Below are 24,767 nucleotides of genomic sequence, written 5' to 3'. Positions count from 1 at the left end.
TCTAACGCAAATGACCATCTTTGGCAACGTGCGCCAATGGAACAGACCAAGGGCGCTGGGCTCGGGGGTGCGCGGGGGTAGAGAAAGGCCAGGGCCAGGGCCGCCTCGGCGCCCCCAAGCAGCGCCCGCGGTCCGCTCCTGCCCAGCCACCGCCTTTCTTCCCCGCGCGGGGAGTGCGGCTGGCGTCAGCGCCGCCGGGAGCCTGGGCACCGAGGGGAGCGCTGTGCCCGCCTCCTCCCGCGCCTCTTCCTCCTCCTCCCCCTCCTCCTCCTCCTCCCCCTCCTCCTCCTCCTCCCCCTCCTCCTCCTCCTCCTCCCCCCGCCTCCCCGTGCGCTCCTCCCCGCAAGGTGGAGTCTGGGGTTGACGTGAGTGAATCCACATGGTACAGGGGCTGGAGAATAAAGAGTGGAGTTGAACTCGTGCCATTGTAGTGACTCATCTCGGGCAGAGCGCAGGGGCTCCGAGCGAAGCGACGAGCAAGTGAGCGGCGCTCGGCGGGCCCGGGAGAGAGGGAGAGAGGCGCGGCCGGGCGAGGCGGCCCGTCCGGGAGCGGGCGCCGGGGAAGGGGTGCAGTCGGGCGCCGGAGCGGCGGCAAGAGCAGCGGGGCTGCGTCCCTCTCAGCGCCGGCTCAGCTGGAGCCCCACGGGCCCCCCCCCTCCCCCGGGCGCAGGCTGCTTTCTCCCGGCAAGTGTCCGAGCCGCTCCGAAACTCCGGCGGCGAGTCGACCACAGGAAGTTTATTCTCAGCTCCTTTTCTAAAAGGAGGAAATAGAAGTTTCTCCCAGCCGGCAGTCTTTTCTTTTCGCCTTTTTCGCCCTGTCTGAAATCGGGGGGCCCCCGGACCTGGCAGGCGTGACCCGCCGGGCTCCTGCTCTTTTTTAATTTCCAGTTTTTGACCCGGCCAGCCGTCCCGGCCGGGCTCCGGCTGCGCGCGGGAGCGGGAGGGCGCGCGCAGGGGAGGGACAGAGGGACGCGCGGACTTTTAGAGGGAGGGACTGGGTGGCCCGCCGGTCCCGCGGCGCTCGCAGAGCAGGAAAGAAGTGCGGCGCGAGGCGCTCGGGAGGCACCGTCCCCGGGCTGTCGCCGCCCCCCGTCCGCGCCCGCCACCGTCGGGGAGAAGCCCGGGAGTGAAGATTAGAGCCCGAGGCGCGGCCGGCAGGGAGCGAGCGCGCAGCAGCCGGTGCGCGGCCGCGGCGAGGGCGGGGGAAGAAAAACACCCTGTTTCCTCTCGGGCCCCCACCGCGGATCATGTACCAGGATTATCCCGGGAACTTTGACACCTCGTCCCGGGGCAGCAGCGGCTCACCTGCGCACGCCGAGTCCTACACCAGCGGCGGCGGCCAGCAGGTAGGTGCGGGCCCTGGGTGCACCTGGCGGCGCGGGTGGACCCCCGCCCTCCTCTCTCCGCCACTGCCTCTTTTGCTTTCTTTTCCCATTTTTGGCTTGGCGAGAAAATTCCTGCGGGGTCACCGTTGTAGGTTCTGGATTTTCGTGTTGTCCGCCCACCGTTCCCCCCCATCACTTAAAAAACAAACCAACAAACAAAACTGGAGCGGGGAGTGGGCTTGAAGAGCCGGCCAACCTTTTCCCTCACGCTACACCTTATCCAGACGAGCTCCTGGAATTGCAGCCTTCCTTCCCGGGAGCCTGTTAACTCCTCTCCCAGAAATCGTTCCCCTCTCCCCCTTCACTTCTCCGTGGTGGGTAAAAAAAAAAAAAAAAAAAAAAAAATCTTTGCACTCACTGGCCCCTCCCGACATCCAAGGACTCTTGCTGTGGGAAAGCCCTCTCCCTCTCTGCCCCTGCTCCCCATCAGTCTTAATTTCTGAAAGAGGTTGGGGATTCGGAAACATGGTTGGGCTCCTTCAAGTAATCCAGAGTGAGAGCGAGGGTTGTCGCCCTGGGAATAGGGTGCGAAGGTCAGGAAGGAGGAGGTCAGCCTTGATAGGCTCCGGGCCTGCGCCTTTGTGCCCCCGTGCCCATCCATCTTCTGTTCGGGTCAGAGAAGGAGCTTGTACTGCCACCAGAAGGGGCGCCTTGAGGGTCTGGGAGGGTACCTGGGGCAAGGACGCCTGCAGAGAAAAGTGGGGGTGGGGGAAGAAGAGGCCTTGCTTAGGCTCTTGGGTGGTTCTGGAAGAGGAAAAACAACTTGTTTCTAAAGCAGCCGGACTGGTTTGCGCTGGAAGGATTGTGCCTGCGATCTGTGTCTATAAATACCAGAAAGGTGCTGCTGGGGTGGGGGTGCCAGTGGGGTGCCTGCACTGGGCAGCAGCCACTCCCCCCCCCCAGCCCACCCCCAGGCTTCAGAGGGAGCTGGCTTAACAAACAAGGCCACTACTACCTGAAGCCCATCTCCCTCAGGATCTGTGGAGTCTCTAGCCAAGTTGGCTGCAGCCAAGAGTTGGTCCGGTAAGGCAGTGGCCTTGGCCTCCAGAAGCCAGCCAGCCAGGAGGGGCTGGGGTTGGCTCCTGGGAGGGGTGGACCCTGCCAGAAAATAAAATGGAAACATGGCTCTCTTTCGGATCTGAAGAGGGATACCTTGTTCCAAAGTGATTCCCAATACTTGGTGAGTCCCCCAAATGGCTTTTCTGTGTCTTTCCTCTATCTCCCCTGGTGTCTCCCTAAGCACCGGCTGAAGAAGACCTAGTCTGTGCATTGAGGGCACATTCAGTGCACCTTTAATAATGAGCACCAAGGCGATGAGTTTTCAGTCTTGTCCCAAAGGTGATTTTGTTTGCTTTCCCTTCCCAGTGGTGGTTTTTATTGAATCCAAATAGCATTAAGCCACGGTTTGGAGCCGTATATGCCCATTGCCTCACTCTTTAATTCAACAAACGTCAAAACATCCCTCTCCTCCTCCCGGAATCCCAAAGAGGTCTTTTGATATCTTGTCTGTTCCTCTTGCTGCTGTTTTTGTGACAGTCATCGCCGCAATATTACAGTCTCGCCGCCTGGCTTTGCTCAGACCCTGGGGCCTGAATGGGAAGTCAGACCGGACATCAGTGCCCCGATTGAATAATCTGTGTCACTAGGGCTTTGAGCCCAGGATGTGAGCAGAGGCAATTCCCTGTTTTGGAAGAAAATCAGACAGGAAACCAGTGCGAGGAAGAAGGAAGAGAACTCGGTCCGGCAGGGTGTAATGGGGCCTCATTACTGAAGCAAAAAGCAGCTGTTGGCTAATTCCTAGCATGCTGTAACACATGAGAATTTTGCAATTAGTAATAACTAGTGCATGGGTTCTCGCATATACGCCTGCCTGTTTGGCCCAGCAGCTTGAGTGAAGTGCCTTTCAAACCAGAGGGATTGGCAAGGTAATGCCGCTTTGGACAAGTCTTTCAGCCTGTCCACCTCTGGGGGGAGGGGGGGAGAGAGGGGTCTTGTGGAGGGGGGAGGTTTTTCCATCATCTCTCCAGCTTGGAGCAAAGCTGTTCTGTGGTCCTCAGGACTGACTTGAGAGGCTTTTGTTACTTCACAAGTCTGTGCTATGACCCTACGGGCTCAAGGTAACTTTATTACATACCAGATACAACTTGTAATCACTTTATTTCCCTCAGCTTCCTTTATGGGGAGGCTTTCCTGGCATTTAGTGGGGTCTTCCTCCTTTGTGGTATCTCAGTAGACCACTCAGTAGAAGAGGGTTCTCTGGTTTTCCTTTGGGCAAGTGAATATTATTTTTTCCTGCTCTGCTTGTGGGGTCTAATATTCCTGATAAGTTTGTTGCTGTCTTTTCAACCCAGAACCTTATCTCTGGCTTCATAAAGCTTGATTTTAACACATGGCCATGAGTTCCAGGGACTTCAGAGGGGTGGGGGGGCAGATAATTCTTTGTTAAAACCACTCTTCGTGTATATGACAGGAACTCGAAGCATGAAAAATATTTCCTGTTCCAGTTATAGTTTTAATCTCAAAACATTGGTGATTTTGTTTTGTCAATAATAGTTGCACACGCCTCCCCCTCCTGGCCTTTTCTTTTTATTGTTGTTGTTTTCTCTCTCCCTTAACTTTCCTAGGAAAACACCTCCCAGATATATGCCCTGCCTGGCTGCTCGACTATTACGGTTTCAGGACCTGAGCATTACGCAACCAGCCAGTTACACAAACATAGGTCATTTCATAACTTGTTTTCATCAGCTGGGCCCCCTTTTAATGAAAAAAAAAAAAAACAAAACAAAAACAAGATCTAGGACTTTTCCAAGGCTGCCATTTGTCTGTTCCTCAGATAACGTGAAAATAAACCAAGAGGGACAGTTCCTCTTTGGAATCAAGGAATACCAGACTTGCTCTCTTCTTTGGCAACCGCCCTTTCCCAAGAGACAGACAGACAGACACACATACACGCACACATGCACACACACAAAATTCCCCGGAGTGAACTTTTGCCAACTGTACCAGGCTGGGACATTCCTCACATCAAAGAACTTTTACCAGAAATGACTGTGATTCCCAAGTCAGTCCCAATCACACCTCTCTACTGCCCCCTACGGGACATTCTTAGAAGAACTGTCTGGGGAATGTATTTTTCCAGCCCCAGACAGTGTTAACTTGGTGAGTTTTCGGAATTCTTAGGATTTTTTTCTTTTTAATTCAGGACAAATAAATGCCATATATTTAAAAGCGGTTAACTAGGAACTGCCTGACTTTGACATGCAGTTTTCTTAAGAAATTTTGTTTTGTTCTAAATAAAACCTGGTTGAAAAAGGAGTGCATTTTTTTCTTTCCCTGTCTTGATGTTTGTCTGATCTTTTGGGTAACCAGGAACAATGTCTTCAAATTCCCACGGCGTGTTTTCTTGCTGTGTTTGTATCAGGACACTGGGAATTTTTTGGGGGGGAGGTGGTCTTCAGAATTGGCTGGAAGGTGGGAGGTGTATATATGAAGGGTTTGGTGCCCCCCCCCTTTGTCTTTGATCTTGTAGATGTTGTAGATTAGGATCAAACGAAATGTTATCCCAGGAATTTGTCTGTTCTACTGATTCTTGATGGTGGAAGTCAGCGTCAGTTTTTCATCAAAGCGAACGGGGTGAAATAGCAGTCATGTATTGTCTGAGAGGGTAGCTGAATTTTTCTGTCCAGGCCCCTGAGTGCATTGCCATTACTTTATTTCTGCCTGCCTTATTATTCAAAGTGAGTGTAAAGTTAGGGGCCTCATTTTCTTTTTTTCGTTTGTATCTTGATGCAAACACACCAGAAGCACACATCCAAATCCCTGTGGTCCCCTTCATAATTATTCACTGAGGAGACTAAATACTTCTTTGAGTGCCATGGCTCTTAGACTCACGTTTTACAATGCCCCTCTTTTGGAATTGCCTTCAGCAAATCCTTTTGAAAACCCTCCCTGCTAACAAATCTTTGTCCTTTGAGGGTGAGCTTGATATTTGGAAGTTAGCAAAAGATGTGACATGTAAGGAATCAAGTCTGACATAGAAGGTTGGGTGATCCAGCTGGGTCCAAAGCACAGTACGACCCAGAGTTGTCTCGATCTTGATCTCAAGAGTCTTCCTGTGAGAGCAGGCACCACGAGAGGGCACACCAAAGTAGGCACTTTGGCCATCTATCACTTTAGATTTTCCTCCCCTCTATTAAACAGGAATAAGGTGTTGGTTTTTGAGAACTCAGGAAGCTAACTTTGTGGTCTATTTGTTGAAAGAAAGAAAAAAAATAGCATCATTACTTTGTGGACATGTCTCATCCATGTTGCATGTGGTATCTTTTGATGGCCACAGCATTTCAACATGACGGCAGCTGCTTTGATTGAGGCAAATAGATCTGTTCCAAACCCCACTTGGTAACTCTATCCCTCTTCAACTCACTGGGCCAAAAAGAGAAGATATGCGTTCTCTTGCCCAGCACCATCTCACTGGCAGTGACTTGGCCATACTCACCCTGCTGGAGTTAAAGGGAATATCAGATGCCATGCCCTTCCACTGAGTGCAGAAGGGGTACGTGGAATAGTGGGCATTACCCTTCCCACCCTCACCCGGTGCTTTGGAGTGGGGGGTTCTGGCCAGAAGGGCCCTGGGAGGAAAGAAACTGGGGACGCTGACAGGTAACTCGGCATCAGTCGCTTTCTCCTGTCCCTTGTTTTTCTTCTCTCCCTTGTTTGCTTCACCCTGGCAGTTCAGAGGAGGAAGGGGAGAGTGTGGTTCCTTTGAGCGAGCCTGGGAAAGAGAGGAAGCTGACGGGAGGCAAATCACCTGAGAGAGTGTTCATGTAAAATGTGGGGAAATCATGAGTTATTAGCAACCATTTCCATCGTGACACAAATGGCTTTCTTCAGAGAGGAAAGGTCAAAGTGATACCAAATGCAGAATCTGTGAAGATTGATTGAATTCCATATAGAAGGCTTTGGAGAAAATGACACGTTTAATAAAAATAGAGAGCATTTGGGTCCAGCTGGACCTCAGTTGTGCTGTGGGGTGTATGAGGTAACATTTGCCCTCACTCTGTCCTCTTCCCCTGAGCCAGTCTCTGGAGATTTTGGAATTTTTCTTTTCCCATGCTGGGGATGTAAAGAAAAGAAAAAGGGGGAGGGTGGTTCTTAAGAGAAAGAACCCAGTCCATTTCCAGGTATGCACAGTCCTACCTGTCTGCCTGCTGAGACAGGTCACAGGTATTCACGGGCTTCGTGGCTTGAGTGGTTGGGGGCCCAGTTGAGAATCAATGTGATGGTGGAATACCTGGCCGACAACACCGCCCCTGACTTCCGTCTCAAATGCCCTTTGTGCCCAGCTCAGGAGTTTCTGAGATAAGCTCAACCCCATCCGTGTCTTCAGGAAAATGGGAATCCACACCCTGCTTCCTAGACCCTTGTGCTTCCTAGATCCTAGACTGCTCTTGACCCTCATTTCTGAATCCAAGGCCTAGCTGTAAAATTCAGGAAGGTCATTTTCCCAAATCAGAAAGTGCTAGGCTGCAGGGACCCCTCTGACCCGACGAAGCTTGGTGGCCGTAGGGCGCTGTGTTCTGACCTGTCTTTCTTAAACAGGCTGTGGGAGCGGGACTGAACAGCCCCGTGGCATCCTTAAATATAGGTGCTTCGGGATAAAGAAGGGTCTTTATGACGCCAGAGACACACAACAAATCTTGTAAGGGCTCGAACTCCAGCTTCAGGGTCTGAGTGAGACTCCCTGGGTTAAAGGAAGAGTTCTAATTGTGTTTGGCTTTTTTTGTTCCCTCTCTTTATTCCCCCCCCCCCACCCCGAGCATTTGGAGAGGGGATGGGCCTCTAGAACAGGGGGCGCCAAACTATGACCCACGTGTCTTTGTAAATAAGGTTTAATGGAACATGGGCGCACCTATTTGTTTACATATCGTCTGTGACTGCTTCCACGCTATAATGGCAGAGTTGAGTAGTTGCGACAGAGACCGCATGACCCACAAAGCCTAAAATATTTACTATCTGGCCTTTTACAGCAAACGTTCGTCAGACTGTGCTCTAGGAGGTCGGTGGGGGCAGTTTGTCCTTTTATAGGCATTCTTGCCCACCCAGAAGTCAACAGGATGACACAGTCAAATAAAGCATCTGGAGGCTTTGCCAGGCTGGAATGCCACACAGCCGTCCAGCATCTTTGATCCCGTCCCTGGAGGAGGAGCTCCCAAGGGGGCTGGAGAGCCCCCCCCCCCCCGGGGACTCAAGTGACGTCCTGGGTTCCCTGCTGTATCCCCCACGCCTCCCAGCACACGCTTGGTGCTGCAGCAAGGCTCGTGGTGTTCCAGTGCTCACAGCTGGGAAACCCCGTGTTGGTTTCTGCTCAGTATTAACCCTTCCAGAGAGCACCATGACTTATCCCCAACACGATGTTTGACTGATGGTCGGGTCTGCTGGCAGAGAAGACTGTCAGGCTGACTGCTGGGACCACGGACCCCCTAGCCTCACCTCATCTCTCCTACTCCGGTGTAGCTTTCTGAGTAATACCTTTGGAGCTGAGACAAGTCACATCGGCCAGAACCCATTTAAACTTGTGTGAGTGTCTCAGAGAGGCTCCTCTAGGAGACAAAAGCCTTCTTTATCACAGCCCCAGTCCCCTGTGGGGACGGGACATTGTTTTCCTAGGGCCAGTGTGTTATCCAGATGGCTTTCCCTCCCTCTGAAACAAGTTGTACATGCGTTTCGAGGCAGTCATTACCTAGTGCCTTGTTTTTATGGCTGTCTTGTTTTGTCTAGACCAAGCCATTGCTGCAAGCAATCTGGTTGTTGGCCGGGGAGCACATTCTGTTGAACCAGAGCGAGGGGACCGAGAGCCCCCAGAGGGGCTGAGAGTCGTCCACTTACTCCCAAGGAGTCTCAGTCTCCGAGCTGTGCTTTAGGGTTTTTGCTTGCTTCCCATGGGCTGAGAGAGGAGCTTTTTGTTTGTCTGTTGGAATGAGGAGTGGATTTCTTGGATGCCGTCCAGAAGGAGAAGCTGACAGTTCCCTCACAGAGGTGGAGGGTCCCATCGAAGCATCATGCTGGATGCCTCAGGTGCCCTTCAGACCCAGAACCTGACCTGAAGAGAGACATGGAATAAAAATGCCGGGTGCCTCCCAGGAGTGGGAAGCTGGCCGTCTTTCCCGGAGCCGCCCCAAGCAGAGTGCACGGGCACCGTGGTGATGTGTGACCGCGGCGGCGGAGCTGCTCCTGATGACGATGCCGCCTTCCATTGGTTCAGAGCGGCGGTTCTCCACCCTGGCTGCACGTTAGAATCTCCCCAGGCATTTAAAAAAAAAACACCTTATCAGAACCCCACCCCGGACGTGTTATTTTAGAACCCTAATGGCGAGGCTGGCTCCGGCCTTGGTGTTTTTAGAAAGCTCCCCAGAATGTGCTAACGCGCAGCCTCGGTGGAGAACCACCGGAGTGCCTTTTATAGCCAGCGATTCTAAGGAGCTACTTGTTTAATCGTGACAGTGATTTGCGAGTTTGGTGTTCAGATTCTTCTTCACAGACAGGAGAACTAAGTCCTCAGTGATTTCGCGAAGGTGTCCATCCGGGCCTCCTGGCTCCAGGTGGAGGGTTTCCTGCCACCTGCCACCACCTTCCTCTCTCCCCGCAACCCCCCCCAGCTCCCCTCCAGCAGCCCAAGAGAAGCGTAGCTGTCTGGGCCTTGCGTGCCTCTGCGCACGCTCAGCCACGCGCACGCGTTCTCCATCCTCTGCCTCCTCAGAGGCCCAGCTGAGTTGTCCATTTTCTTCTCCTTGAAGATCATTTCCCACTTGGAGTCTTCCTTGTTCACTGCATCCTTCCTTCCTTCACACACACACACACGCACGCACACACACACACACGCACACCCAGCTCAGGCAGCTCCTGATAAAAAGCCAAATCGTCTTTGCCTTCCAAGGTGACTCAGAATCCATTGTACTGGACAGCTCTTCTCGTAGCATCCCAGAATCCACTGGTAACTTCACCGAGTCTCACGATCCATCCCACTGGGGCTCTCCTCGCCCAATCCCAGAATCCATCGTGCTGGGTCATGCTGTCTTCACAAAACGCCCTTGCCCCGGGTCCCCAGGGCAGTCTGGGAAGGGAGGCAGAGACGTGCCACCACCCAGACTGGGGTCAGGCAGCCGGCAGGGGAGTGAGCAAGGAGGGGTCCCCAGCTCCCCCAGTTACAGTGAGGTGCTCTAAGCTCCACTTATTTGCATAACAGGAACCCAGGTGTCATCACCGGGGACAAAGGCAACGGTGGTGGCAGCCGCCATTGCTGCTAATACTTGTACTCCTGGTTGGTCTGACCAGGCCAAGATAGGAAGGGAAGCTATAGCACCTGTGCCAGCGATAGCACGATTTCATCTGGGATCGGACCTGTGGGGCCTCCTGGGTGAGAGGGGCGGTCGACAGGGATGAGCTGACACCCTGAGGGCAGCAGGGGTGGCTACGGCACTTAGGTCTGGATTTCAAGGAAGAAAAAAGCAACACCACCGAAGCTTGCGTAGCACCGTGTTTGAGAGCCTCTTTGAATCCTGACCCCCCTGCGTATGAGCCATGTGGCCTTGGATAAGTTACTCAATCTCTCTAAGCCTAAATTTCTGCCTCTAAAGTGGAGATAATGGTCGTTCTTACCTCAGAGGGAGAATGAAGGAGATAATTTAGGTCAAACACTACCATGGTGCCTGTCGTTTAGTAAGTGCTCAGCAGGTGCTCTTATTGCTTTCATCTCGTCACCCACCAGATTAGGGAAGGAAGGAGCTGCAGAACTCCTTTGTGTGGAGATGGGGGTCACCCGAGGATGACGGCTTCATTAGGGGAGATTTCCCCTGAGGAGCTGGAAGCCGTGGGGTGCGGGGACAGGGAGGCCCTTCCTTTCTCCCCTCACTTTCTAGTAGTCGCTCTGAAGAAAGAGGAGCTTGACCCATTTTAGTGTTTGTACTCTGTCATCATCTTATATTCTAAATAGGATGCTTCCTGCAGCACGTTCCAGAGAGTTCTGCAACTTGGTCTGGGCATGAATTAAGAGACAGGGAGAAAACGCTGAGCTAGCAGCACAAGAGTTTCCCACAGACACAAACATGAACACAGATAGATATGTAGGTAGGTAGGGAGAGACGCAGTGTGTCTGCCCCAAGCAAGATGGCGGTTAAGGGCGAGGAGAAGGAAGGTCTGGCCACAGATGCTACCACTTTTCAGTCTCATTAGTTGGAGGACACCTTTTCCTGGACCTGGTCTCACCCTGATGGGGTCACAGCCCCATCCTGAACCTATTCAAAAAGTAACAAAAGCAGGCACAATAAGTTTCCTGGTGATCTTTGTTGCCCCCCCACCCACCCAACCCGTGGGTGAGCCAATGTCCTCAGAGGGTCCCGAGCCCCAGTACCCTGGGGACTAATTGGAGGTGACCCAGAGGCTCGTGAGGCCGGGTAGGAGGCCTGCGCTCCTGCAGGTGCAGGCAGAGCTAGCCTGCTGAGTGTTGAGTGGCTAGGGGCCGCATCTGTCCTTTAAGTCATTTGGGGTATGACCACACCCTTACGAGCCACCTGGGGAGCGAGTTGCCAGGATCTCCGGGGAGCGGATCTGACGTGGGGCCTCAGGAGTAGTTAAGATCCCACTGATTCTTGGGTTGTTGGGTGTCCAGGGAAGCCCACCCAGTGTTCCGACCTCGGCCCCCCCAAGCACTGACTCTGCTTCGCCTCCTGGCTCCGCTTGTCCTGTTCCATTATGCACCTGTTGGCTCAATACTGTTTTTTCCTCATTTCAGAAGTTCCGGGTAGATATGCCTGGCTCAGGCAGCGCCTTCATCCCCACCATCAACGCCATCACCACCAGCCAGGACCTGCAGTGGATGGTACAGCCCACAGTGATCACCTCCATGTCCAACCCGTACCCCCGCTCGCACCCCTACAGCCCCCTGCCGGGCCTGGCCTCCGTCCCTGGGCACATGGCGCTCCCGAGACCTGGCGTGATCAAGACCATTGGCACCACCGTGGGCCGCAGGAGGAGAGATGAGCAGGTACGGCTCAGATCAGTGTAAAGGAGCCTCGTCAGTGGCTTTCCGGGCCTCAAAACGCACAGTGTTTTTCTGTGGAATGGTGGGGAGCTGGGGGAGTGGTCTGGGAGCGAGCACTGGGGAGAAGACGGAGCTGGGGACCGGGAGCGCGCGACCCTCCCCATTGGAAGCAGAGCTGGGGGCCGGGGAGTCAGGCCCGGCTCTGTCATCTTGCTCATGTCCCTTAGAATCTCCGAGTCTCCGTTTCTTCAGTTGCAAAATGGGGATCATGGTACCTGCCAGCCAGGACTTGTTGCCATGCAAATGAGATCACAATTGTGAAAACACATTGCATGTGGTAAGGTATCGGCAAATGGGAAGGACTGTTAGGACCTGCCTACAGTGGTGTCCTTCCCTGATCCTTGGCAGCGAAGCCACAGGACAAGCAGCCAACGAAACTCTGGCCGGGAGCTTTTTTTGGATTAGCCCTTGATCGTCCCCTAGGGTCTGTGGCAGGTGAAACACTCAGCTGACCTGCAGGGTCGCCCTCCAGGCCCACTCGGTGTCCGGGGCCTCCGGCTCGCAGCAGGAGCCCATTTCGGGTGCCTGGAATCCCCGTCCCAGAAGCACAGGGACGCTGGGGTCTTTGGGGTTCGCTCAGCTGCTTTAGCTGACTGCGTGTGAGGGGAGGAAGTCAGGCATCAGCTTTTTTTATTCTCAAAGGGTTCAGCTTTGAGAAGGAGTCAGCCTGGCAGGGAGGGACACCAGAAAGTGTCGGGCCCGTGCTCTCTAGACACCATCTACCCATACCGAAAAGGCATGTCGTCCGTATCAATAGTGAACCAGGGTAGTGATGGGCCCCCCGATTCCCCAAAGAGAGGTCAGAATCGTGCATAAAAAGAGGGAGTGAGCCTTCCAAGAGCCCCATCGGTCCCCCTTCACAGATGACACAACCGAAGCCTCAGACAAACATGCCTGGGGCCATTTGGCAAGAGAATAGGGAAGTCTGGACAGGAACCCATTCCCTGGATTCCCTGTGCAGTGCTCTCTTACCAATACCATGCCACCATGGATCCAGGGAAGGGAGGATACTTTAGCGGTGAAATCCCTTTTTCAAATGAGATATCAGCCTGGAGGATCAATCCTATCCATTTCCACCACTGTCCACCTCCACTCTGAGACCCCAGGTCCACAGTGTTCCAATACAAGGACCTTCAAACATGGTGCCCTGTGGATAATCATGGATCCAGTTCCAGCAGTCCCCAGGGTACTTAGAATTACAAGGGTCGCCACTCCGAGACACTGGAAGCATTCACGGGCTCTCTGTTCCTCTGAGGACAAAGCGGGGCCTTGCGCCCACTACATGCTGGTTTGTTCTGCTAATGGTAGGAGTCAGCCCAGGGCGACATGGAGAGTAATAGACACTGTAATAGATGCAGCTCTCCGTTGCTGTGGGGGCAGATGGCCAATATCCCCCTCACTGTTGCTTTCCGTAATTGTAGATACTGCAGTAGCAGTGATCATAATGTCCTTTATGAAATACGCTTCCTTCAGGAGCCCAAGGTGTCAAGCTTTCTAGTCACCGATGAGTCGGATCCCCCCCTTATGTAAGTGACCCCGAAGTAAGAGCTGGTCTTGCGAGGGATTCCTGAACTAGCAGGACACAAAGCAAGATGTGCTGAGCACTCTTCCTTCTTTTCTGGGCCTCACCCACACTAAATTTAGAAGCTTCTATCTGGAAGGGACTTTGGAGACCAGCTTTTCCAGTTTCCCCTCTGTCCCCATTTTACAGATGAGGAAACAGAAGTCCAGAAAGGAGAAGGGGCCTGTCTCCTCTCACTAAAGTGAGTTAGTGGCAGAGCCAGGACTGGAATCTACCTCCTTTGACCTTCAGCCCTGTGGTTTTCCCACCGCACTACCCTAGGCATGCCTTTAGGACAATCTGTCTGGAGGATTTCCTTCCTTTTCAGCGAGGGAGGGAGAGAGCCAGGAGCATTTTGTCCCACATCAGTTAGGAATTCAGACAATCATCTGGCAGCTTGGAGGAAGCCTGGGGAGTAGCATCCTAGAACCGTGGCTCTTTGGGTTCCTAGCCCTAGGGTCTTTTCTCCGAAGCTGATTTCCTCCTTCCTGACTTCCCCCAGGGGGAGGAGTCTGTGACCCAGAGCCAACATGGTGCCTCACTGCCCTGCTCCAAGCCTGCCCAGAGGCTGCCTCTTAGGCCAGTGGCAGTGACCCGAGGAGGCCGGGAGCAGAGGGTGTGTGGCTTGTGGGTGGGAACTTGGTGGTGCTGACACACTCAAGCTTTAACCGCGTTGAAGTCACCACCCCTGAACACTTCCTATGCTGACAGCTCCCCCATGTTGCCCCATACCTTACAGATAGCGGAGAGACTTCTGGGCTAATCAGGAGGCCAAAAGCGGTCCGGAAGCAGCCAAAGGGGGAGGGAGGCTGAAATGTACCACAACAAGGTCTTCATCTTTTCTGCCCCTCGTCAGTGAGGGATGAAGGCCTTATCTGGGCCTCAGGGGGAGCCCGGTAGCCCTTTGCGTGATGAATCCTGAACGCAGGGCTGCGGCGGGGCCAGCAGGCCCTCGGTAACTCTGCTGGGCTCAGGTTGAGACAAGTTTAGAAGCAGCAAGTATTCAGAGCCGCAGCCAAGTGGCCTCATGACCTCAGCTGGGCAGCCAGTCCCCACACAGGGCCAAGGTGCCAGGTTTGTGCACTGTGGATCTCTGGTTCATCTGGATTCTTCCAGGGCTCAGAAAAAGCTTCAGAGAGGAACCTCGGAATTCCATCTTCTTTCTAGCACTTTCTAGGTTAGAGAGGGCCCTCACACTGAATCTTTTTGTTTGTTTTTAATTCTTTTTTGTTTTTATTTATTTTTGAGAGAGAGAGAGATAGAGAGAGAGAGACAGAGCACGAGTAGGGAAGGGACAGAGAGAGAGGGAGACACAGAATCCAAAGACAGGCTCCAGGCTCTGAGCTGTCAGCACAGAGCCCAACACAGGGCTCAAACCCACGAACCGTGTGACCTGAGTCGAAGTCCGACCCTTAACTGACTGAGCCACCCAGGCGCCCCTCACACAGAGTCTTCATCTGATCACCACAGAAACTTTTTGGAAGGCAGGGCAGGCCCCAATAATTCCATTTTCTAAATGGGAAATCTGAGGCTTAGAAGGTTTGGTGATTTGTCCATGGCAACACAGAAATGTCATATCAGGGTTTTGTGTTTTTTTTTTTTTTTTAAGTTTATTTATTTAGAGAGACAGCATGAGCGGGGGAGGGCCAGAGAGAGGGTGAGAGGGAGAATCCTAAGCAGGCTCTGCACCAACAGCACAGAGCCCGACTCGGGGCTCCAACTCACCAACTGGGAGATCATGACCTGAGCTGAAACCAAGAGTCGGATGCTTAACCGACTGAGCCACCCGGGCGCCCCCATATCCGTGTTTTGCTTCCAGTCTGCCTTAGACCTCTCAGAAGAGAGAATGTGGAGCCTTTGGCTCTCTAGGGGAGGCAGAGGATTTCAGAAGCCGGGGCTGAAGACAGGGCTTGAGGACGGAGGTGGAGGTGGGACGAGGTATGGGACCCTGAGACCAGGTCTTTGGAAGGGGCCTGGGGACTCCCAGAGGCAGACCCTGTGCTCTCTGTGTCCCACCTGGAGACCACTGCAGGGGGCAGAGGCACAATGAGGGTGGGGCTGATGCGGGAGGGGAGCTGGGTCTGGTTCTTAATCGCTTGAGGTGAGGTCGTGGAGGAGGTGAAGGAACATGAGGAGGATATCCCGGGTGTGAAGGAGGTCCCCGGGACAGATGCAGGACGAGGCGGGGCTCAGCCGAAGCCCTGGGAGATCTGAGGTGCCAGGAGGCTGGTAGGTCTCCCTAGCGTGCCAGGCTTCCTGCCTCCCCCCTGAGCCACACACCTTGACTGCTGGAGGGTGGGCAGTGGATTTGAAAGTTGAGAAGGTGTGACGAGCCTCTCTGTGCTCAGGTGGCCTGATGCCTCAGAGGGACTTCATGTCCAAGGAGTTGACTGGCACGTTTTCGTGCCAACGCTTGGAGAATTTGATGTGGGGCTCTGGCACCTTGGTTGGGCCCATAGGGTTACCTCAGTGTAGACAGAGATGGGATTGTCCTCTCCGATGCTGTGCCCTGCTTTGCTGTTCAGGATATCACAGCAACAGACCTGCAGGGTTGTGGGGAGCCCTGGGGACTCTGACCTGGGCCCAGTCAGGTCCGTGACTCCCTCCCTCTCTCAGTGGGGACAGTTTCTCTCACCCCTCCAAAAGTGGCTTCGGCTTTTTTCCCATGTTGTCCCTTAGGGTAGGACCCAGATCTTACTCCTCTAAGAATCTTCTAAGCCTTCAGTACTGAGCTTGGCACGTAGTAGGTGTGCTATCAGTGTCTGAGAACTGCGCAGAATGGTCTTTCTTTCGGAATTACTTTCGGCCTTGGCCCAAAATTACTTTCGGCTCCTCCTGTCACCTCTGCCTGCACTGAGGAGCACTGGGGTCACAGGAAGGGCTGTATGTAAACAGAGTCTCAGCCCTATGTAGTGGAGCAGAGTTCTTGCCCAGGGGGGCATGAGTCACAGGCCCCCAACCAGCCTCCTTGCAAGAAGCTAGATGAAACGCTCTGCGGAGGGATTTTTGTTCATTTCGTTTTCTGATAAATCTCCAACCTCTCAAACCACGCCCGGCACATGGAAGGTTCTCATTTGTTGAATGAATGCGGGTGGTGGGCAGCAGGATTTAATGTGCCTGGGGGGTCCCTTCTCCTTTTTGCCTGTCCTGTCCAGCCTAGCATTGTGCCGGGCACACTAGTGAGCCCTCCAGGTTGAACTGTGAGCCACTGGCACGCTGGGGCTGGTAGAGGAATTGGAAGCCGGGTGGTATCCATGGCCCACCTTCTGGCAATAGAACATCCCCCCCAGCCCCCTCCCCCCTCCCCCCCCCCCCCCCCCCCCCCGCCAGTGGTTCTTACTCTGGTCCGAGCTACTTAACCAAATGGGGATAATGAGGCTTGCAGAGTAGGCAGAGTGGTGGGGAGGAGTAATTGGCCAGGGTTTGGGAGAAGCTGTGTAAGTGGGTGGGGCCAGGCCTGGCTGGTATGAAGGGACTCTGGGAGGAGCAACCCCAGCTTCTCCTCTCTGGCCTTAGCCCTGGATCAGGGCTGACATGATAAATGCTACCATCTTGTCTGGGCTGTTGAGTCCTTGACACGTTGCTGCCCTGTTCTCCCCCTCAAACCTGGGACTGTCACTTTCCAGGGTGGGCTCAGCTCTAAGTGCCCTCCCGGGTGGCCACAGCAGGGAGCGCATATTCTAGAATTGCTGAGCCCAACCACACTCCTCTCGCCTCTCTCCCTTCCCCCCATACCCATCCCAGAAGAGTTTCTTAAAATGTAGTTAGGAAACAAAGCTGGGGAGCCATTTACCCAAACCTAATCATGATCCTTGACCTTGGCCTCTAGCTGTCCCCGGAAGAGGAGGAGAAACGTCGAATCCGAAGGGAGAGGAACAAGCTGGCTGCAGCCAAGTGCAGAAACCGACGCCGGGAGCTGACGGAGAAGCTGCAGGCGGTAAGGAGCTCCGCAGGGGCCGGGGGCCCTTCTGGGTGGGCACGTGCTAGGGCCGCAGGCCTCCTGGCCTCCCACCCTCTCCTTGCCCACCAGTGGCCTGTATAGATGAGTCAGTGCAGACAGAAACATTCCTTCCTTTGAGCACATAGGTTTAGCATTGCCCTGATTAAAGTAGAGATTGGGGGAGAGTGCTCGCCTTTGGCACCAGCCTGGGCCCAGAGAGGGAGTTCAACAGCCTGCAGGGACCTAACACCTGTGCGTCAGCTGCTCTCAGACCTGCTGGGGCCCCTGGGTGAGGGATGGCACAGAGTGTTGGTATTGCTAGGCCCTGAGAGCCCTCGCAGGCCCAGACCTGCCCCCTCTGGGGCTACTTCCCAGCCTTCCAGCCGCCCCCATGCCTACCACCAGCAGGAATGATCCAAGCTAGCTGGTGTGGACAGGGGGAGACTGCAGTCTGAGGGGGTCTCGAAGCTCTCTGCGTCTCATGGAGATGGTCGTGTGCCAGCTGAGTCGTACTGTGTTGGGGTTTTCTCGTATCCTTCGTGGGCAGGAGGATTCCTAATCTCTGCTATGAGCCTGAAGCTGTCACCTTGGTACCTCATTCTGCCCTGTGAGTCACTCTCCCCTGCTGCCTAATTGCCCACACCTGGGGGCTGTGGCCCTGCCCTTCCCTCTCAAAAGCCTGACCTGACCGACGTCACGTAACTCCCTCCAGAGCCTAGCCCTGCAAGATGCGCTGAATGGCATGTGGAGGAAGCCCAAAGTCAGGACTAACTCTCCTGAGCAGAATGTTAGAGGGAGACTGTTGGCAGTCCTTAACAATGACCAGCCAGGGACGGGCTCTGGAAATCACAAATTACCTTACACATCCCATGACGTTCTCGAATGCTCCCAGGTACCATCCACCTGCTTCAGGTCCCCTTTGTCCAAGAGTGAGAGCTCTTGGGGATTGAATGTGTACTGTGTGAATTCCACGTAGCCTGTAGTGATGTCCCGTGGAGGTGTGTGTGAGCATCGGGAGGGAGACCGGGAGCTCTCCGTCACTAGGTGAAGAGATCCCTTAGTGATCAGTACTCCCTGGGTAGACTCCCCCAGGAGAGTCCTCCCTACCACTAACCTTCTAAGGGGCCAGGTCCTCTTGAGTCTACCCTGGGTGCTCCCTACCACTAGCCCCAGAATAGCCCCTCCTCCCCCGGGCCGCCTGCTTTCCTCCCCTCCCTCCCTCCCCCAGAAGCCTCACACCCTACTCCCCCGCCGCCCCACCCACCCCAGCCACCCAGGCCCCTGAGCCACATCCTCCACAGGAAACCTCTCATAAGCTCATGACGTTCGTCAGACCCTTGAGACAGATGGAAACTTTTTTTCACTGTGGAATATGCTGTACTCTGCTCAGCGAAGCTCTGGCCCACATCATCTCATTCTTGAACGGGAATCTGTGTTAGGGGAAAAGTGGGGAGGAGGCCGTGACACACGCCTTTTCACCTTTCATACCTGCTCCTTCCATGTGCTTTGCTGCTTCTCTGGCTTTGTACCAAAGGGAGGGGGCCGAGCTCCTCGCCACGGGACCCTGCCACCCTCCTCGCCTGCTCAGGCTGTCAGGTTCCTCATCTGTTAAAGCACGGGGACTGAACGGAATATTCTCCCAGGGTTCTGTGAGTCCCGAAGCACGTGCTTCAGAAATTAGAGTAAAAAAGGGAAGTGGGGCGGTGACGATTTAGCGGGGACTAATGGAGAACTTCCTGCCAGGCTGGCAGTGTCCAAAGCTTGTGTGTGCAGCGTGGAGTTTAGTGTTTATGCATCCACAGGCAGGCTGGGCAGGGGTGAAGGGGTATGAGAAGGACTGGCGGGGGGGGGTTGCGGTGCAGGGAACTGCATGCTGCTCTCCCTTCCCCTCCAGACCTCACTGTTCCCCCCTCCTGGGAAACTGCAGTCCTGGCAGGGGGGCAGTAGAGCCTGGTAGCATATGGACTCTGGAGTAGATACATCAGGGTCAAGTCTGGGCTACCCTGTAACCTGCTTGCTCTGTGACACTGGGCAAATGACAAGACCTCTCTGAATCTCAGTTTCCTCATCTGCAAAGTGAGGTGATTGATGATGCCTGCTTTAGAAATCTCCTGGAGGATTGATCTGCAGTGCCTGGCACAAAGTAAGCCCTCGGTCGTGGTGTCATTTCAGCCTTCCTCCGAGCCTACTTTCCTCCTTTCTCAGGAGCTTTGGACATAAAAGGAATCTTGAGCCACCAGGTGACTCAGAGCCAGTGGGGTCCGTGGCCAGGGGTGTGAGCGGGCTGCTTTCACAGTTGGTCCTCTGGGGACAGCTCTGGTTTTCCTCTTCTCACCTGGATTGGAAGCCAACCCCACCCCCACCCCAAGCAGGTCTCCCCGGCAGGCTCCTATCCCTCACACACCTCTCTTCCCCCTGCAGGAGACAGAGGAGCTGGAGGAGGAGAAGTCAGGCCTGCAGAAGGAGATCGCTGAGCTGCAGAAGGAGAAGGAAAAGCTGGAGTTCATGTTAGTGGCCCACGGGCCCGTGTGCAAGATCAGCCCCGAGGAGCGCCGATCCCCCCCAGCCTCTGGGCTCCAGCCCCTGCGCGGTGGAGGCGGCGGAGTGGGTGCCGTCGTGGTGAAGCAGGAGCCCCTGGAAGAGGACAGCCCCTCATCCTCATCGGCCGGGCTGGACAAGGGCCAGCGCTCTGTCATCAAGCCCATCAGCATTGCTGGGGGCTTCTACGGGGAGGAGCCCCTGCACACCCCCATCGTGGTGACCTCCACGCCTGCCATCACTCCGGGCACCTCGAACCTCGTCTTCACCTACCCCAGCGTCCTGGAGCAGGAGTCGCCTGCGTCACCCTCCGAGTCCTGCTCCAAGGCACACCGCAGAAGCAGTAGCAGTGGGGACCAGTCATCAGACTCCTTGAACTCCCCCACTCTGCTGGCTCTGTAACCCAGCTCCCAGGGGGTCCTCGTCACTGCCTCCTTCCCAGGGACCAGCACCTTCAAGCACTCCGGGGCCGTGAGGGCAAGAGGGGGACCCTACCAGAGAAGAGAGCTTCCCGGCTCTGGGGACACCCAGGTGGGATTTGGTGGTGAGGTGTTGAGGACTTTTGGTGATCTCTTAGAACTCACGGGACCTCCTCCCTCGTTCATCTTGCAAAGTGAATCCTGTGTCTTGAAAAGCCTTGGAGAACTTGGTTCAGTGGACTCAGGCATCTCTCTGGCTTCTGAAGAGCCTGAAGCTGGTGTGGACCCTTCCTGTCCCTTTGTTACGATCTGTCTCTGGAGTGATGGTGTCCTTCCCCGCCCCACCAAGCATGCTCAGTGCCTTTTGGTTTCACCTTCCCTCTATTCGCCCCTTCCTCTCCCCAGTGTCGATTTTACTTCCTCTTGGTTTTTACCAAAGTTGCCATGACATTTCATCGGGGTGGTCTGAATATTAAAGCTCTTCATTTCTGGAGATGGGGCAGCAGGTGACTGACTCTTCTGCTGGGGCCGACTTGTCCAGAAGGGGACAGTCAATGTGCAATACAGAACCTTCCCTCCCTTGACACTCCCCGGTCCACCACCATCTCCAGAACCACCAGCAGGGCTCCCTGAGCTCTCAAGGAGATACTGCCATCACTGGGAGGCCTGGAGGACCCTTCCTGCCCATCCTTGGAGACAACTTTTGGAGGAGCGGCTTGGCCAGAAGACAGGGTGTGAGTGAGACAGCCGGGGCACAGGTTGGGTTTGCCAAATGCCTAATTACCAGGCCAGGAATAGTGCCAACAAGCCACACAGGTGTGTCCCAGCCAGCTTCCCTTGACCTGGTGTCTTGAGCAGGACGTCTCCTGTAATTACTGCCTCGCCATCCTGCCCCTGGACCCTTCTACTAGACCAGGGAGGTGTCCCTCCCTAGGAACCGCACAGCACTCCCAAGTCTCTATTGGCTCTGCCATCCCCGGTCTGGCTCTCAGGGTGACGCCACCCACAGAAATTTAATGAGCGTGGGCCTGGGCCCTCCCCAGATTGCTGCCCGGGGCGGGGAGGGGGAGGGCACCTCCCCAAGCCTTGAAGGCACCTTTGCTGTGAAGGGAAAGGTCGGGGAGGAAGCAGGGGAGGCAGAGTGGGATTCGCCTCTCAGTGAGATGTCAGGCCTTTTCTGCCCTCTGTGGTCATCATCTGCTACCTGATGGAGTGCTTTCTCCCTTCCACACCGTGTCCTCCCAGTGTGCTCCTCAGGTCCAGCCAGCCAGCTGTGGACCTCTGGCCCAGAGCTGTTGCTAAGGCTTGGGGCTTTCATGCCCTTCCTGGGGGCTGCTGAAATCAGAGATGAGGTGTATTGCTTCCCACTGCAGGGGGCGGGGCGTGGGGGCCGGGGGTCCTCCTGGCCTCTTGCAAGAGCACAGCTGAGCGAGGGCCCTGCCTCCCACCCCTCTGAGCCTTTTTCTCCCTCAGGCAAAGCTCTGGCTGATCTTCTAGAATTGGCCTCTGCTGGGCTAGTGCTTTGGGGGAGACCCCACTGTTGTGATTCCGCTCTAGAGATCATTGTATGATAATTTAAAATTATATAGATATTATTTAAATCAAACCCAGTGGGGGTTAAATTTCAAGGTTAGTCTCGGGAGAGAGAGAGAGAGAGAGAGAGCTGTGACACATTAGCTCACTTGTTCCTTTCACACACCCAGGCCTCGAGGGCGGGTCCTGACTTAATGCCCCTGACCCTCCTCTGTGCACTAAAATGGGACACGCAGAATGGAGCCGCCAAATGCTTAAAACATGCAGCCCGCTCTGACTGGAAGTGATGTGGGGAAGGATAAGCCATGCAGAGAATGGAGTTTAAAAGAAAAAGGATTTTTTTTCCCCCCAAAAACCTTAAAAATGTTATTTCCCACATTCCTTGGCTATGATGCTGCCCTCCCGATTTCCCAGAGGTTCTGGGCGGGGCATTAGATTGGGCAATTGAGTTTCTGGCTTTGGATTAACCAAAGAAATAGCAGTCAGCCTGGAAACGCAGGAGGTGGGCAAAGAAAACTGGGGTGCGCTCTGCTCTGAAGGGCTTAATCATCTCAAGTGGTATTTGTGGCCAATTGGGAGCTATTTGCTTCTTTTTGCATATATATATATATATATATATATATAATATACATATATTATATATATTTCCTAAATGAAGCTGCTTTTTGGTGTTTTATTTCTGAAAGTCCCTTTGTGCCCCCCTTTGCACAGCACTGATCCCAAGGCAGGCCGTAATCTGTGACTTGGGGCCAGGCGGGACATTCCTGGGATAGCGTTTGGCCTTAGTACAGATTTCAAGCTGTGTTGGCTTTGGGACCAGCAGAAGGGAAAAACCACCACCTCACAGGGCTTTAGAGGCCTCTAAGCTGCGTTCCCATTCAGGACCCCCGGCTTCGTTCTTGGAGGTGGTTTGGCTTCCCCAAAGCCAGAGGTTATTTGGGGGAAGGCTGACCATTCACACCTAACTCATGAGCATATCCTCAGTTAGCTGAGGCTTCTTCTGGCTTGTTCTTGAAGTTCCTGCACACACCCCATTGTTCCAGAATCACCGGACTCCAGGCCTGCTTTCTCCTCCCGTGGCTCCGACTAAAGGAACAGCTGCAGTGGGGGCGCCTTGGTGCTTAAGCTGGGAACTGCTGGGCCTCCCCTGTGTCCCCAGCCGCGAGGCAGCTGGTGTGGACTCCAGTTGGGCTGCAGGCAGCTCTGGGACGGCATAGGGCAGGCGCGCCTCGACAGGCTAGTGTGAAACACACGGTCCTCGTGGCCACCTGGCTGGCCTCTCTGGGATCCGTCCTCTTCCTGGCTGAGTGGAGGGACACAGCTGCTGACACAGGAAAGAGAGGAGATCCCAGGTGAAGCTTAGGAAATAGCCGGGGCCAGCTGCACGCAGAGCTTTCGTGGGGAAGTTTGCAGAAAGACATCATTGTTCTGCCTGTGAGAAAGGCCAGGTGCGCCCACCGGCCAGTCACACAAGCATCTCGGCCAGGAGCCATCAGAGGCTATGGCTTCCTTTCCTCAGGCTTTGGGGACAAGAGTCTCTTCTCTGCTCCCACTGGGCTCTGAGTCTAAGGGAGGGCTCGACGCCATAGGCAATGGAACTTTTCTCCCCTTGATGGACCAACAAATGTTCCTGCAATCTCATGTTTACCTTTCAGGTTGATCTCCTTTCCTGATCAGATATCACACAGCCCCCCGAAGAAGGAAAAGAATAAGCACCTACTATGTGCCAGGCACTGTATTAGGCACTTTTATAAATATACCCTCTTTAGGATGAGACTAAGGGGCGAGGGTATCCCCTGTTAAAGGCCCCCAAGTAATGGATAAACAAAAACACTTAGAGGTGAGAAGGTCCGTCTTCAAAGATCTCAGGCAAGGTTGCCCTCAGTCGGAGGTTTGTTCTCAAAGACCCATCCCCCACGGTACCCTCCCACCTCCAAACTTCTTTTCCCTCTCCCTTGTCATGTGCTCCTTTGCACTCCTCAGATGGTTGGAGGGGTAACCTGAGTCCTTCTAGAATTTGTGGACCAATAGGATACGTGATGTGTGTAACTTCCTTTAAAAACTTAAGTAAAAGGGTCTTGCTACTTTCTGCTTGTTGAGTCTTCTTGGCATTTATCTTAAAAGCCAGCATCTCACTATTTATTGACAGGTTGGGTGTGTGTGTGTGTGTGTGTGTGTGTGCACGTGCACATGTGCGTGCGTGCCTACATTTCCAAGTGTGCCTCCTGCAGCTTTTAAAAAGAAAACTCAGTCATCCCACTACTAATTTGACATCTCATGCTTCTAGTGTTTGGGCCATACATTAACAGAGGGTTTTAATTGGCCAGTGCTGATGTGTTCAGGAAAGGCTGGGTCAATTTGAGCGGGGCATGGGAAGGGGAGGGGGAGAAGAAATTGACATTTATTTTATTATTTATTTAAAATGTTTACATCTTTGTGTTGTACCAAGCCTGAATAGAAACAGCATTAAAGTACTCAGTTCCTCTCTCCCTCTCTTTCTTCATTTTTGTTTTTAAATTTAGGCTAATGATGCTTTTTTTTTTTGTTTCTAAAATGACTTGTGACATGTGCTGTATAAACTGTATAAAAAGGTTCTGTTCTTAAAGACGGATGGTCATTCCTCTGGGGACAGTGGTCACCAAGAAGTCTATATTGTAAGAGAATACGACGTTCCTCAAAAATTATTTTCTCTGTGTGATTAAACGTTTATTCCATTTATTTTAGTTTGTGGTTACTTGATATCGAGGAAGAAAATATTTGCCTTTGTATAAAGAATAGGTGTCAGGGTGTCTTTTCTGCAGCGAGAGATGTATATATCGTATTTTGGTATATAGTGGAAAACCATAAATTTCGTGCATCTGTATTTGAGATCTGTCAATGATGTGGAGTAAAGTCTGCTATAAGATCCTGGAGGAAACAGGTTGTACAAGAGTCATAGCTCTATGGGGAATTTAATTACCTTTCTGAGCATCCTTTTTTTTTTTTCTTTTTCTTTTTCTTTTGTTTTTCTTTTCTTTTTTTTCTTTTTCTTTTTTTTTTTTTTTTTTTTTGTTTAAGTATTGGTGAAATGGTCACATTGGAAAGGCTTCTAAATAGGCCTCTCCAGGCAGGACTGCGAGCTCAAAAATCTTTGTGTAGTTTTGAAAATTGAGGAGTAGTTCTGCTCTGAAGCATCTCTGGTGGTATTTTCTGTTGTTTTGTTATTTTACTGTAATCCAAGCCTACAGTATTTGCACTAAAGAAAGCTTGTTAGGAAAAGCTTGCTGCTATGGAAGAAAGAACATATTAAACTTTT

The 24,767-nt window shown here is 53.5% G+C and overlaps 1 protein-coding gene across 2 annotated transcripts; it reads left to right on the top strand.

Moving 5' to 3' along the window:
• Positions 1 to 397: 397 nt before the first annotated feature.
• Positions 398 to 24,190, top strand: FOSL2 (FOS like 2, AP-1 transcription factor subunit). Of its 2 annotated transcripts, none has more exons than XM_047069726.1 (4): positions 398 to 1,346; positions 11,173 to 11,424; positions 16,872 to 16,979; positions 19,404 to 24,190. In XM_047069726.1, exons 1-4 carry the CDS (start codon positions 1,248 to 1,250, stop codon positions 19,920 to 19,922), a joined length of 978 nt encoding a protein of 325 aa, XP_046925682.1. In that variant the 5' UTR covers positions 398 to 1,247; the 3' UTR covers positions 19,923 to 24,190. The 2 variants fall into 2 exon arrangements, with proteins under 2 accessions (XP_046925682.1, XP_046925683.1); XM_047069727.1 differs by lacking the exon at positions 398 to 1,346 and adding an exon at positions 1,353 to 3,310.
• Positions 24,191 to 24,767: the final 577 nt, after the last annotated feature.

The sequence above is a fragment of the Lynx rufus genome, unplaced genomic scaffold (genome assembly GCF_022079265.1).
Source record: "Lynx rufus isolate CCGP_SWC_20201006 ecotype Redwood Valley unplaced genomic scaffold, mLynRuf1.p SCAF_8, whole genome shotgun sequence".
NCBI lineage: Eukaryota > Metazoa > Chordata > Mammalia > Carnivora > Felidae > Lynx > Lynx rufus.
The sequence above is the reverse complement of the archived record's forward strand: the minus strand, read 5'-3'. Positions and strand labels throughout refer to the sequence as shown.

What these genes read in the sequence shown, in the direction of transcription:
- FOSL2 (XM_047069726.1), top strand. Translation starts at nt 1,248, where the DNA reads ATGTACCAGGATTATCCCGGGAACTTTGACACCTCGTCCCGGGGCAGC. An exon ending in GCAGGAGGAGAGATGAGCAG is followed by an intron (nt 11,425 to 16,871) that starts GTACGGCTCAGA and finishes CTTGGCCTCTAG; the next exon opens with CTGTCCCCGGAAGAGGAGGA. An exon ending in TGACGGAGAAGCTGCAGGCG is followed by an intron (nt 16,980 to 19,403) that starts GTAAGGAGCTCC and finishes TTCCCCCTGCAG; the next exon opens with GAGACAGAGGAGCTGGAGGA.